General features: G+C 38.8%; 1 protein-coding gene across 2 annotated transcripts in view; it reads right to left on the bottom strand.

Annotated features, from left to right (window-relative positions):
* The window catches only part of LOC122429059, a 775926-nt gene that overhangs the window by 103039 nt on the left and 657104 nt on the right, over positions 1 to 15783 (bottom strand). The window contains exon 8 of one of the 2 annotated variants that reach the window (XM_043449190.1): positions 3917 to 3969. The exons of the other annotated variant lie outside the window; for it this stretch is intronic. Within the exon in view, the coding sequence (XP_043305125.1) occupies positions 3917 to 3969 (53 nt within the window). The remainder of the gene's footprint in view (positions 1 to 3916; positions 3970 to 15783) is intronic. 2 annotated transcript variants of the gene reach the window in all.

The raw sequence follows: 15783 nt of genomic DNA, 5'->3' as shown, positions 1-15783 counted from the left end.
GCTCTAGGGCATGCAGCCTTCAGTAGTTGTGGCCCAGGGGGCTTAGTTGTCTTGTGGCATGTGGAATCTTCCCAGGCCAGGGGCTGAACCCGTGTCCCCTGCATTGGCAGGCAGATTCTTAACCACCGGACCACCAGGGAAGTCCCAGTCCTTTTGTCCTTTAAGTGTCCGTGGACTGGCACTTAACAAAGGGCAGGGTTGTTGTGACAGTGTGACAGAAATCCCAAGGAGGGGTAGGGAAGAAACAATCCTGAGTTCTTGGGAAGATTTCTCTTACGCATGCATTTTTGGCAACTTCACAAATGAGTTAATTATATGTAGGGGCCAGTTTGATGGTCCACAGAGGCTTTCCTCCAGCTGGGACCCTAGTTGGTGAAGGATGGTCATATATTTGCTGCTCTTCAGTCCTGAACTCAGAAGGAAAAACCTAACTTACATATATCCTGACAGTGTTGACCAATGTCATAGGTGGGAGAAGGGGTACAGGGGTGGAATTGTTGCTCCTTATCTAAATTAAGTCATTTAAGTTAAAACAGAGTACAAAGGGAGCAAACCAGCCTGAAAGGTCATAGGGAACAAACTGTTTGGTTGCTTGGTAATGTCTCCATTTACTTTAATTAAGGTTTTTAGATATCATGAGTTTGATTACTTCTTTAGCATTTGGGAAATTTAGAGATTATCAAGTTCTCTCATCATCCCTGTTAGTGACCCAGAGCAGGAAATGATAGAATTAAATAATTTCATAAATGTGTCTTCACAGCTGCTTAGCTCGAAAGAATGTTCAAATGAAGATGCAAATGAGGAAGATTAAAAAGTGACAATGCCTTTTGATCAGAAAAGCTAGCAGCTTAAAAACCTGAGCCAGATGACAAGTGTTAAATGAAAGTTATACAAATATCTGCAGGAAACGGGCAGAGGATGAGGAAGCTGTGGAAAGTGGGACGTAAGACCCAATGGATGAGCCTCCATGGAAGTCTCTAGCACATACACATCTGCTAGACTTCTGGCCTATGAGAGTCAGGAAAGCAATCAAAGAAGGGGAAAGAGAGAGAAAATAACTGATAGGCAGACTGCCAGCAGACAGAAGGAATAAAATGGTCTGTTGGGCACTCTATTTGCCACAGTCTCAGAGGTTCAAATGAATAGCTGATGCACAGAAGTACCAAAACAAAAATAGGAATGGAAATAATAAATAATGGGAAAAAAAGGAAAAAAAAAAAAAAGAAATAGAAGCCCTATTTATTTTTATTAATTTTCTTTAGTTGTTGGTGACCAAAATTAAAACCAGGTGGAAAAAAAATAACTATTACATTCAGGGTCATGTTGGCATATTTCACACTCAGTGGCTCACGTGGCCCATATAATCTGAAAAACAACTCTGGCTGCAGGACACTGGAAAGGTGATCTCAGGGGTCATGAATCCCCTTGTTGGTAAAGAACACTGCCCCAGGCAGCTTTACACCTCTCTCTGCATTTTCTCCTGTTTCAGTGAACTCAGCTAACCCTTGTCCTATGATGGAACACATATCTTTATTAGATAAAAAGTTTAACCATAAACTGAAATAATAACACTGATAGAAGTGGAGGCTGCCAGGGCACATGTGCAAAAACTACAATCATCTGAAACTAGGATAACCTGGGGGTGTGTTTGTTTTGGCTCACTGTCCATCGGCAGGCTGCCTGAGGTCGCCAACTACATTTCTGTCAACAGTAAGAAACTACTATAACAAAGTCCGTGTTGAGCAGGAAGTGTGACCACAGTGAGGGACACTAAGGAAGTGCTGTGTTTATAATGCCTTCTGAAAGAGTGTCCCGGGCCCATTAGTGACACCAGGAAAATTCCCACTCCATCCCTGCATTCCCCTGCACAGGCCAGAGAGGCAGGCAGACCTGCCTGTGGAACTGTTCATCTTGTAGGCTCATTAACGTCCTCAAAGTACTTTCAGACTTTGAGTGTGGCCGGCAACCCCTCTTTTGTTGTTGTTCAATTGCTAAGTTGTGTCTGACTCTTAGCAATCCCATGGACCACAGCATGCCAGGCTCCTCTGTCCTCCACCATGTCCCGGAGTCTGCTCAAATTCCTGTCCATTGAGTCAGTGATGCTATGTAACCATCTAAGCCCCTTTTTGCTGCCTTCTTAATCTTCTCTCTCTCGTGTTTAAATTTCTTGATTGCTGGCTTATATTTTCCCTTTTCAGTTCTTACACTGGACAACCACCTATGTTTGCACTGGATGTGTGATGATGTCCATGTGTTAATATAATGCTATCAAATAATATACAAATCAAGCTAAAGGGAGAAAGTCTCCCTGAACACTGGCTGCCTTCTTCCTGCTTCCAGAACATTCCTTGATGTCAGAGCTTCCAGGCCTCTGGCCATCAAGAACATGTGACACTCAACCACTCCACCCATCCCTTCCATTTCTTTCCACAGTGACAGCGCTGCCCTGGTGAAGTCTGTGGACAGAACTAAAAGGATGGAGTGGTCTTTGCCCTTAAGATCACCCTGACACAAAGTGTCACATCTGCACAGGATCAGCCTGACTTGTAAGTGAGCAGAGTCATTTGACAACTTAGACCATGGGCTTTACATGTGTTCCCTATTTTCATCCTTCAACAGCCCTGCATTGTTGGGTAGTTTCTCTCCTTTGCAGATGTGGAAACTTAGGCCCACATACCATGTGACTTGCTTGAGTTTACATAGCCAATATCTGCAATATCTGATAGAGATGGGATCTGGGCCTTTGGATTGCATTCTAGCAGTGTAGACACTTATGCTCTTTTTTTTTTTAGTATAGTTGCTTTACAATGTTATGTTAGCTCCTGCTATATAATAGAGTGAATCAGCTATATGTATACATATATCCCCTCCTTCTTGGACCTACCTCCCACCACCTCCCCCATTCAACCACTTTAGGTCATGACAGAGCCCCGAGCTGAGCTCCCTGTGCTATAAAGCAGCTTCCCACTAGCTGTATTTTACACATGGTGTGCATATATATCAGTGCTACTCTCTGAATTTGTCTCACCTCCTCCTTCCTCCCCTATGTCCATATGTCTGTTCTTTATGTCTCTATTCCTGCCTTGCAAGCAGACACATCTGCACTGCCTTTCTGGATTCCATGAAGTGAAGTGAAAGTCACTCAGTCATGTCCAACTCTTTGCAACCCCATGGACTGCATGGTCCATGGAGTTCTCCAGGCCAGAATACTAGAGTGGGTAGCCATTCCCTTCTCCAGAGGAGCCTCCCAACCCAGGGATCAAACCTAGGTCTCCCGTGTGCAACTGGATTCTTTACCAGCTGAGCCATTAGGGAAACACCATATATACGTGTTAATATATGATACTTGTTTTTCTCTTTCTGACTTACTTCACTCTATATGTCAGCCCCTAGGTGCATCCACATCACTACAAATGACCCAGTTTTGTTCCTTTCTAACTTATGCTCTTTAAATCAGAGCTTTTCACTGTGCAGATGAATGGCTGAAGGCTCTGTTAAAACACAGACTCTGGCTCAGTAGGTCTTGGGGGTAGGAGTCAAGAATGTTCATTGGTGGTGTCTCCTGGGTGAAGAATGGGTGGCCCTGGCACCACCTTTTGAATACCAAAGTTTTAAAGAAGCAAATTAGGCCTAACACTGGGTAACCTCCGAATGTGAATTGCTCAGTAATTATCTTGAAAATTTTGTACAAGGATCTGGATGCGGGAACCACTCTTAACTCTCTGGGAAATTTTGTCTCTCCCAGTAGTCATCTCCCAGGGGGCCACAGAGAGACGAATTTGCCCTCTGGTCATCTCGATGTCAAAACTCAATCCTAAGATAAAGACTGGGGCAGGGACCTAACAGGAGACGACTTCCGGTGTGTTTTTCCAATATGAATCCCACCACCCAGAGAAGGATACAAAAGAAAACTTACCAATCATTGAAATAATGTAGATTGTTGTAATGCAAAGGTCAATAGGCAATTCCCTACAAGAAGAAACACAACCATTGCACTTTGGGTTTGCAAAGAAGCAATAGAACCCTAGCCATATTCACATCTCTAACTCTAAAATACAATATTTAAAAGCAAGAGTTCTTTTTTAATTCACTGGTCAACTTTGAAGAAACTGAAAGAAATTGAAGAAATTCTTCAGTCTTCTCATCCACAAATGGAGACAATAATGGTATTTGCCATAAGGGTTGTTATTCACGTCAATAAGGTGACATATTTAAAGCATCTAAGAGAGCACTAGTATCATTTTAGCTTTTTCAACAGACATCAAATATATTAAAGCGTCAAACATCCAAATGGGAAAAAAAATCTGTTATAAACTTATTTGATTTTATCTGGAAACTTTAACACAGGCTACTGTTATTATTACGAGGCTTATTTACCTTACAGTGAACTAATTCCTCACCTTGGTCTAAAAACTTTGGATCTTAATAGCCATCTCATACAAGGAAACTATCTTGATGTTAAATGCTACTTTCACTATTTCTAACAACACAGAGATTCACAATGGACTAGAATTTCTCTTCTATGTCAGGCAAGATGAAAACAAAGAAACGCCTCTCATGTACAAACAGGATCAACTTCATCACTACAGTAAAAACCAACAGCATTCAAGACTAGATGTATGAAAACTTTGCCTAAAATAATTTCAGTAGCATAAGTATTTTCATCTTATTTTACCTTTTCAAGTTTTCCCATCATGATTCAATTCTCACTTGCCATATTTAGCATATAGATAGCTCCTTTTAAGAATACCATAAAAGCAGTTTTGTGATATAGTAAATGTTTAAAACCAAGGAAAGCCTTGAAAATGTGAGCATTTATTTTCTTCATTGAAATCTAAGATACCAAATAGATGCAAACACATACACACTTAACCCAATTTTTTTCCCCAAGGAAACACTAAGAAAAATGTGTGTAGTTTTACATAAAAATGTTTGCTACAAGGGAAATCTTTAAGCTAAAAAAAAAGCAAGATAAAAGCAATTTATTATTATGCTGCCCAACATTACTATATGAGATTACTACAGTGATGAAAGATGTTGTCATAATACATGCAGCCAACTAAGCTGAATTCAAGTATTGTTGGGAGTTTTCCATTCCTTCTTCTAATGCACAGTCCTGTCAGTCTGAAGCCTCAGGGGATGTACAGAATGTAATTACCAAGGTTCATGATAAGGAATGAACCAAACCAATAGGCAGAGACCAATTTTAAAATGCCAGCCAGTCTTCAATGTCTTTCCTGAAACGTGTCTTCTGTACACCACCCTTCATTTAACAATGAAGAAAACACTGCCATGTCTATGTTCTACCTTCTGCTGGAATTTTCTATCAGGTTTAATGTCGACATGGAAACTAATTTATTGCAGGGAGTTGACAGGTGTAATGATTCCAGTCCAGTGAAGATCTTACACAGGTGCCTCGAATATGAGTTTTGCTGAATTTATCTCAGGCCTGCGCTGGACTGTCCCAAGCCTGAATTCAGCCTGGGACAGGTATAACAGGTAAGAGTAGGGCTCAGTACTCTCTCCATCCCCTTTGGAACAATGGCTCTGCCACCAAAGCTGCCAGCTGGCATAGGTCTGCTGGCTTCAGTATTAAGGGTAGTGCTTGTACGATGGACAGTTGGCAGGTGACATGAAGTGCCACGGCATTTCATTGCAACTAGGTCAATAAGCTCTGCTCACACCAATATTAATTTAGTTTGAATGATTGCATCAGTTATTAAAGAGTTCCAGTTTGTAAAAATTTAATGTCTCAGAACGTTTAGTTTTATATATTCATAGTTTTTTATCTTCTAGTTCTGAAACCAAATAGAAAAGTCAGATGATTCCACTGGGGTGAAGGACAGCCAATGTTCTTCTTTTTGCTCAGCACTCGCAGGAGCGTCATGGGTTCTCAGTTTCAAGCTCAATTTAACTGAGCCTTCTGGGCTCTAAGTTTCATTTACTCCAGGCCAAACAAAACTTCCTCATGGCAAAAAAAAATTTCTTTAAAAAAGAAGAAAAAAACCTCAGTGAAGGAAGAATATCTACAGGAAGATTTCTGAATATTAAGAAGTTTCCAATAAAACAATGTCTTCATGCAACATGTTACTATAACACATATGGGGCTGATTAGAATTGAGAATGGATTTCTAAAACTCTTTGGCCTAAATACCTTCTATTGAGCCTATAATGGGACTCCCTCCACATTATAACTAACTTTTCTCCATTCTCGTTTTCCTCCCATTCTCTTCATGTTACCAATCATTGAACATCTGCTAGGCCCCAAACAATGCCAATTTATCAAGCCCTAACACACGGTCTTGGATCAGGACCACTTACCAGTTTGAACTCTCTCAAAGTAAAAATGACTAAGGTGTCCCATGGAAGAGGAATGAATAGAATGAGAGGATAATCAAGCCAGAACAACTCACAAAGGTTTAGTTCAGGAGATTAAAATCCAAACGCAGGTGACTGAAGGCAAAGAAGCACACACAATGAGTCCAGTTCTTTGCTACGTGTTAACACAAAGCTCCCATTGACTCTCCTGAAGGGCTCAGAAGAGGGCCCAAGGTGTAATGAGTGTGCTGGTATGGTTGGTATGCACCCACCACCCTTTCCTAAGCACACAGTCAAACACATTTAAGAGTTTGTGACATGATCAATGGTCTTCTCTAGTTTTTGACCTGAATCTTAGGTGAACAAGGAATCTAAAAGCATTTTTGAGAACAAAGAACAAATAGTAATTATTAAGTGGCTTTCTCTTTAATGGTAAGAAAAGCATCCTAAGATTCTTAATGAGCAGGCTGCATTTCTTCCCAAGTCTTCTCTCCCTCACCCATGTCCCCTACCATCCATGTCCCCTGCTCCATTCAACAAAAACAAGGAGACAGTTGGGGAAGAAGCAGAGAATTTTCTGATGTTCAAATGGTATGCCCTACCTGTCTGGATTAAAAAGGTCTCAGAGCTTGGGCAACAGTCTGTATCTCGCCAGGTGGAATTGGCTAATAGGGACCCGATTGTTTCTAGCTATCAATGCACTACACAGAATGCACAATACTCCTTTCAGGTGTTGGACGAAGAGTCCACCGGAGTCAGATGTAACCTGGAAATGTAAAATGAGTCTCAATACGGCACAGCACAGGGAACTCTGCTCGGTGCTCTGTGGTGACCTAGATGGGTAGGATGAGGGGAGGGGGTGTCTAAGAAAGAGGGGATATATGTATGCATATAGCTGGTTCAATTTGTTGTACAGCAGAAATTAACACAACATTGTAAAGCTACTATACCCACATAAACATAATAACAATACTTAAAAATAAAGAGAGGAACCATCTTTACCGTGAAGGACAAAAAACAAATAAACAAATATGAATAAGAAAAAGACTAGATGGCAAACCCACAAACATAATTTAAATTCAGGAATGTCAAATGAAGAAAGAAAAAAATTGGTATGAAAAAATACAGGCAGAGTGATTTTTCTGAGGCCTGATAGAAATTCTAAAAAGCAGATCCTGGCTTTTCAGAGGGTTTTTATTTATTAATTTTGTTATGCTTTAGCTTTGGCAAAACATATGGAAAGGGTTTAACTACCAGGGCTGCAAACAAAGATATGTTGCTCCACTCGGTGAAATGCCAAATATACAGATAACATAGAGCTCTGCATTTTTTCATTTATGTTAAACAATTACTCTTCCATTCTTGACTTATTAAATACAAACAATCATTTTCATTTTCTTCAGCTGTCAGAGCCATTTAGTAATAAGATTTGATCTACTTTATGTTTTCAGTAGAAAATACTCAGCAAAGCTTAAAGATTATGAGGTGATTATGCAAACCAAGGGAAAAAACATATTGGGGAAGAGACAACAATGGTAAAAGTTTCACAACTATATACCTTCTGGATTTATAGTCTATTGGAACCTCTATAAAAAGATTTTAAAGCACCTCCAATCTCAAGGTTAAAAACAATATAGGCAATTAACCTTGAGATGGCAGATTTATTGCCTGGTTCCCTTGCAATTAGGCTTTCAGACCACTTAGATTCCATTTGAGCACATTCTATAACAGTCAGTATCTCCCTAGCCTGCTACCTGTAGGATGACTTACAGGTTGGTGATTATCAAGGTATGATCTCAGAACCAGCAGCGTTAGCCTCATCTGGGAACTTACTACAAATGCAGATTTTCACACACATTTACCCTCTTTCTGAATCAGACTTTAGAGTGTTACTCAGTCCTCTGTGCTTCCCAAACCTTCTAAATTACTGTGATGATGTCCATTCAAGTTTAAGAACCATATAGACAAAGGAATATTACCCAGCCATAAAATGGAATGAATGTGAGTCAGTCATAGTGAGGCGGATGAACCCAAAGCCTGATGTACAGAGTGAAGCAAGTCAGAAAGAGAAAAACAAATATTGTATACTAAGGCATATATGTATAATCTGGAAAAATAGTCATGATAAACCTATTTTCAGGGGAGGAATAGAGACGTAGAGAAGGGACTTGTGGACACTGCAGGGGAAGAAGAGGGAAGGACAAATAAGAAAACGGCATTGATATGTATACAATATAATGTGTAAAAGAGATAGCTAGTGGGAAGCTACTGTATACCACAGGGAGCCCAGCCTGGTGCTCTTGTGATAATCTAGAGGGGTGGGATGGGAGGGGACAGGGAGGCTCAAAGAAGGAGGGGACACATACATAATTATGACGGATTCACGTTGTATGGCAAAAACCAATACATCATTGCAAAGCAGTTATCCTCCAATTAAAAAATAAAGTTATCAAAAAAATAAACATTGATTCAAACAGGAAATATGGAAACTTTGCAAACTAAGGAATAGGAACAAAACAAAATGTGAAAAAAGACATGGATTAAGAAAGATGGAATGAAAAAATAGAGTACTATGAAAGAGAGAGAACATAAAGAGATTTATATTTTATGAAAAAGAAAAGAACAACAAATCCCTTGTTTTAACTTCCATGACCTCAGTACCCTAGGTTATTTAGCTGGCTTTGAAGAAATAAGATTCACTTTTTCTTAGAGACCAAAATATTCATTTTTCCTGTTAATGCAACCTAAACAACATTGATTCCAAATTGATATGATCAGAGAAGTTATTTTTAAATCAATTGCTATGAATGAGAACACCTGTTATTTGATTGTATCTAAGAACCAAATTGTTTAAAATAATATCCATGTCCTATGTTCTTAGAAAATGGATATATCAAGGAATCTTCAGTCTGGTAAAGTGAACTAAGAATAGTCTGGAGAGATCTGAGATTTCCCTATTACTATAGAGCTTTAAAAATGTTATAAAGCTTTTCTCCAGGCCTGGTATTTATTTATTTGAGAACAATATGCATGGTAAGAGCAGAGGGAGATCATCCCAAATTTTACCTCTAAGTCTGTCCAGCACTCAAAAACTACCCTGCCATATATGATGCAGTCACCAGACCAACCAGATCTTATTGTGAACAGTGGTGGTTACTATTTACTCACAGACCTGGGATCCCCAGATAACCCATTATGCCCCATCACTGCTCAGTTGAATTCATGTATTGCCCAGCAATTCCCTTATTATTCACTCAGAAAGTTTTTCTCTGCCTCATTCAATTTTCTCCTAATTGTTAAGTATACACAGATGAACAGGATATGGTGGCCAAGGCTCAATACATCTAGTCTTGTGGTAAACTTCATGTTCGTACCATTGTCCATTTCTTTTCCTAACATCTCACTAGAGAGGAAAACTTTTTGCAGTGCAGTTCTGACCCCTTGGCTTTGGGGTATAGCCTGGCACAAATCTGAAAAGCTATGTGGGCTGAAGCATAGAAAGCCAGTAGCCAGATGGTGCAGAATTTTGAAGATCTTCAGGTTTCCACTTGCTATCTTTACCTCTAAAAAGCCTTCCCTTATCCCATAAATCTGGTATCAATAGTCTCTCTACATGGTCCTATATATATATATATGTATGTATGTATTTATGTATGTGTGTGTGTATATATGCATGCTGTAATGTCTGATTCTTTGTGACCCCATGGACTGTAGCCCACCAGCCTCCTCTGTCCATGGGATTTCCCAAGCAAGAATACTGAAGCGGGTTGCCAGTTTCTCCTCCAGGGAATTATCCCAATCAGGGACTGAACCCAAGTCTCCTGTGCCTCCTGCATTGGCAGGCAGATTCTTTACCACTGCACCATCTGGGAAGCCCCAGAGGGGCAGTTCTGGACATTATATTCCATGAGCCCAATTAACTAAATCAACTAAACTATAAGTTCTTTCAGTACCAAGTTGTGTTTACCATGATGCAGTTACAAGTGGCCTTAATTGCAAGATCTTTGCTCATATAATTAGTTAAGTGAATAAGTGGGTGAGTATATAAATACATAGTAAGCTGCACTGTGGTTAAGAAAGCTTCTTTAAAATTGGGCTTAAACAGCCCATTTAATCTGACAGCAAACTTCCATACTGTTTTCCTAAATGGCTGTATTATTGAACTTTATTATCAGCATTATGTATTTCCAGTTGTTCTATATTAATACCAGCACTTAGTATTTGGGGTCTTTTTAATTTTAGTAGTTTCAGAATGTATGTAGAGGTATCACATTGTAGTTCTAATTTACATTTTACTGTTAACTAATAGTGCTGAGCATCTTGTATTTATTAACCATTCATACATATTCATTGGTGGAGTATTTCTTTTTCTTTTCTTTTTTTTTTTTTTTCTGGTCAGTTGTTGGATTTCTACTTACTGAGTTATAAATGTTCTTTACCTACTCTGGATTCAAATCCTTTATCAAATACACGTTTTCTAAGTATTTTCTCCCATTCCATGTCTGGCCTTTCATTCTTAACGGTGATCCTTGGAGAGCAAACTTCTTAATTTGATGAAGTCCAACATACCATTTTTGCTGTTATGTTCAAATATGTTCTTGAGTAAATCTAAGAAATTTTGTCACCCAAGATGACAAATACTTCCTTCTAGAAATTTTATCATTGTGGCTCCTACAAGTAAGTCTATGATTCTTCTTTGTGATCTAAGACTTCTTTGTTTAACTTATGGTCATAAAAATTGTCTCCTGTTTCTTTCTGTAGTTTGTAGCTGGGGTTTATACCTCTAGGTATATAATCCAAACTGGGTTAATTTTTGTATGTAATGTGAGGGAAGATTTGAGGCCCATGTTTCTGCTATGGATGATTTGTTCCAGCCTCATTTGATGAAAAGATTCTTCTCCAGTCTACTGAATTACCTTAGAAACTAAGCATCTAGACTCTTTTATTTCTTTAATTTATATATCAACCTTTATATTGCATTTTTGAAAATGCATGGTAATTCTTGAAATCAAGTAATTCAAGTCTTCAGTTTTGTTCTTTTTGTTTGTTTTTCACTATGTTGGTTATTCTAGGCCCTTTGCATTTAAGTTGTTATTGTATATTTGAATTTTTGGTAACTTCACTAATGGAAACCAATTACAACTATATTTTCTTCTATAAATTCAATGATATAAAGCTATTTATGTTACTTCTTTCTCTGTGGGTAAGCTTGTATCTCTGTCTTTCAAGGAGTTTGTCTATTTCATTACATTTGTCACAATCAGCATAAATGTGAACACTGTTATAACATTTCCTCACTTTTTTGTGTTTTTATCATTTGTAGGGTCTAAACTTATGTTCTAAGCTTCATTCTTATATTGGTAACTTGTGGTTTTTCCTTTTCTAGATTAATCTTGTTAAACATTTAGCAACTTTAATAATCTCTATAAATAACTTTTTAGTTATTTTTAACTTTGTGCTTTTCCATAGTCTATTTCACTGGTTCCTTATCTTTACTATTTCCTTCCTATTTCTTACTTTGAGCTTAATCTGATATTTTTCCCCTTAAATAGAAGCTTAAATCATTTGTTTCAGACATTTTCTTTTCTTATTTGAGTATTTAAGTTTCTGATATGAGGGCTTTATCATTTTCATCAAATTGGGAAATTTTTTTTTTCATTTTTTCAAGTATTGCTTGACTCATCATCTTTGCATCCAATTAAACATATATTATACCACTGAATATTACCCAGTGGGTCACCAAGACTTTATTTTTCAATGCACCATACTTTCCTGTTGCTGTGGCTTCAGTTCCACTAGCATTTTTATTCCCAGTGTGGAATCTGCTATAATTTCCATGTGTGGTATTTTTCATCTCAGATATTGTGCTTTTATCTCTACAAGTAATATTTGCATTATTTTTCGTATTTTCCATTTATTTCTTCATCATGTTGATAATCAAGAACATGTTATCTTTTATCTTGTACATAAGAGGCATATTTTCTTTTCTGTTAATTTCTTCATGTTATAATTTCTGGATGTTTTATTGAATTATTTCCTGATGGTTATGTGTTATAGTTTCTGTTTTTTCAAATTTTTGGTAATTTTCTAGAGACTGTATATTTCAATTTTTCTGCTTTTGAGCAATTAATTTTGCTGTATTTCTTTAAAGAGCTCTGGAACTTCTCTAGCAGATAATTAAGTTAACTGTGGGATGCTTTGATCCATTTGTTAAATGGTTTTAAACCATTTGGTATATTCCTAGAGTAGTTTTCAAAAAACTAAGATCATGGCATCTGGTCCCATCACTTCATGGCAAATAGATGGAGAAACAGTGGAAACAGTGCTTGACTTTATTTTTGGGGACTCCAAAATCACTGCAGTTAGTGACTACAGCTATGAAATTAAAAGACGCTTATTCCTTGGGAGAAAAGTTATGACCAACCTAGACAGCATATTAAAAAGCAAAGACTTTGCTTTGCCAACAAAGGTCCATCTAGTCAAGGCTATGGTTTGTCCAGTGGTCATGTATGGATGTGAGAGTTGGACTGTAAAGAAAGCTGAGCACTGAAGAATTGATGCTTTTGAACTGTGGTGTTGGAGAAGACTCTTGAGAGTCCCTTGGACTGCAAGGAGATCCAGCCAGTCCATTGTAAAGGAGATCAGTCCTGAATATTCATTGGAAGGACCGATGTTGAAGCTGAAACTCCAGTATTTTGGCCATCTGATGCGAAGAGCTGACTCATTTGAAAAGACCCTGATGCTGGGAAAGATTGAAGGCAGGAAGAGAAGGGGACGACAGAGGATGAGATAGTTGGATGGCATCACTAACTCAACGGACATGAGTTTGAGTAAACTCCGGGAGTTGGTGATGGACAGGGAGGCCTGGCATGCTGCAGTCCATGGGGTCACAAAGAGTCGGACATGACTGAGTGACTGAACTGAACTGAACTGAACTGAGAGTAGTTTTATTTGAGTGCTAATTTAGCCCCACTTCTTTTTTAAATAATATTTATTTATTTGGCTGTGCCAGGTCTTAGTTGCTGTATGTGGGATCTAGTTCCCTGACCAGGGATTGAACCCAGGCCCCTGTATTGGGAGCACAGAGACTTAGTCAGTGCACCATCAGGGAAGTCCTATAGCCCACTTCTAAGTTATACCTTTGTTTGGATGTCTAATGAATGCTCCACGTCTCTTTACTGTTTACTTGGATTCTGTTAGAAGGAACATAATTTCCAGACCTGTGTAACTGTTTGTCTTACAGCCCCAAGTAATAGTTATGTCTTTGGAAAGTTGTTTTCATCTGGCCTTGTGGAGTTTCAACCCAGGCAACTTGCAAACCATATTCAACAGGTCTCATGGGGTCTCATGCATATTTCAGGACCTCTTTCTCTGAATAGCTCCCTCCTCCCAGTACTGCACCTGGAAAATTCTAGACACCTTGAACTTCTGAAACCTACTGTCTGTCTCCTCAACTCTGCAAGACTGCTGGATTCCTTTTGGATCCCTGCTCCTTGCACCGTATTATCAGACATGACTGAGCAACTAAACAGTGAAGTGATACAGGTTTTCTCCAGGCAAAAAGCGCTCATCTCATTTGCAATCAGAAATGTTATACATATAAACATTGATATCTGCTTGCAAAGACAATTGATCTTTTTAATTATAATAAACAGCATGCATAAAATTCAGTGGTATCAAAGGTGGTTTTTTTGTGGAGGGGGTGGTTTTCTTTGTGTGGGGGAGGTGGAGTAGAGGGCATGGGATTCTGTGAGAACTCTGCCATAACTTTGGAAACCAGCAGATGATTTTCTGAAACTTTGTTTCTCAGCTTTCTGATAGTAAACTAAGTTCACAAGTAAGCTTAACCTTGCTTCAGTTGCTGTTAAGGAATGCAAATAAACATTAATAAGGCTCTTTTCCTGATGTATCTAGGGCAGTGAATATTAACTTTCTTTCAGTGATAGGGAATCTGTGGCACAGAGCATTAAAAGATTTGTCAAAAGTCACACAGCCAATACATTGTCTGAGTCAAGAACAATCCCACTCATTAATTTTTATCCAAGCATTTAAAATACTTATGGGCTATAATCCACAAGTGAAAAAAATTTAGAATATGTTATTTTGCTGGAAGGCTTCTTTTTCATTTAAAAAAATCAGGATTTTTTTATTAATATATCTTCTTGATGCCAATGACTCTGTGTCTAAAATTCAGCCTTCAGAATATGATACTTACAAAGAATTCTGAATTACTAAAATGCCCATTATCTTAATTGTTAAAGTAAAACAATATTGCCCAAATCTTTTCTGGTCTCACCAGCTTGTGAGAAAAATGAAATGTTGACCTTAATCTGGATTTCCCGATTTACCTCTGAGACCTGACAACTGATTACAGGATCTCAGACCACCACTGCGGTGTCTCCAAGTATCCTGAGAGTCCCCAGAGGCTCCTCACATGTGAGCGTCAGAGTCAGAATCAGCTCTGAGTATAGGAGAGAAAGCAGACACCAGACAGCAGACACTGTCCTCCAGTTCCCTGTCTTTCCTGTCATTTGGCGAGGGTAAGAGCACCGCCCTCTCTCCAAACTTCTTCCATGAGTGCACATGCACACACACACACACACACATTACATATCAGATCATGAAAAAAATCCCTTTTGGGAGAGAGAGATCTTTGCAGTCACTTAAATTGACCACTCAGCTACAAATACTTTAAGTCAATGGCTTCAAGTCTATCACTTTCACCTAGCATGATCCCATTAGTGACAGAGTTTCACTATGGAATCACTTCTCAAGTAGGCAAGCATATTTTCTGAATCCCAACACTCAATTCAAGCCTCCTTCCCAGAGATTCTTATATGCCATTTCTTCTACTTCACTAGGGCTTCCCATGTGGCTACTTTGATCCATTTGTTAAATGGTTTTAAACCATTTGGCATAAGGCCTAGAGTAGTTTTATCTGAGTGCTAATTTAGCCCCACTTCTTTTTAAAATAATATTTATTTATTTGACTGTGCTAGGTCTTAGTTGCTGCATGTGGGATCTAGTTCCATGACCAGGGATTGAACCAGGGCCCCTGTATTTGGAGCACAGAGACTTAACTGGATCAGTGGCTCAGTGGAAAGGAATCTTCCTGCCAATGCTGGAGACGCAGGAGATGCAGGTTCGATCCCTGGGTTGGGAAGATCCCCTGGAGGAGGAAATGGCAACCCACTCCAGTATTCTTGCCTGGAACATCCCATGGACAGAGAAGCCTGGTGGCCTACAGCGCATGAGGTTGCAAAGACTCGGACATGACTTAGTGACTGAGCACCGATGCTACTTCACTCTGTATCCCCATCATTGAGAACTGCTGCTCTAAATGAATGCCATGGCTAAGGACTAAACATAAAAAGCTGTCAATGGCAGGGAAAGCAGTTAAAAGCTTCCACTCATTTATTATAATTCCGTATATTCTTCTACTATTTAGACTATAGAGTATAGAAT

The sequence above is a fragment of the Cervus canadensis genome, chromosome 28 (genome assembly GCF_019320065.1).
Source record: "Cervus canadensis isolate Bull #8, Minnesota chromosome 28, ASM1932006v1, whole genome shotgun sequence".
Classification (NCBI taxonomy): Eukaryota; Metazoa; Chordata; class Mammalia; order Artiodactyla; family Cervidae; genus Cervus; species Cervus canadensis.
This window is presented reverse-complemented; position numbering and strand designations above follow the sequence as displayed.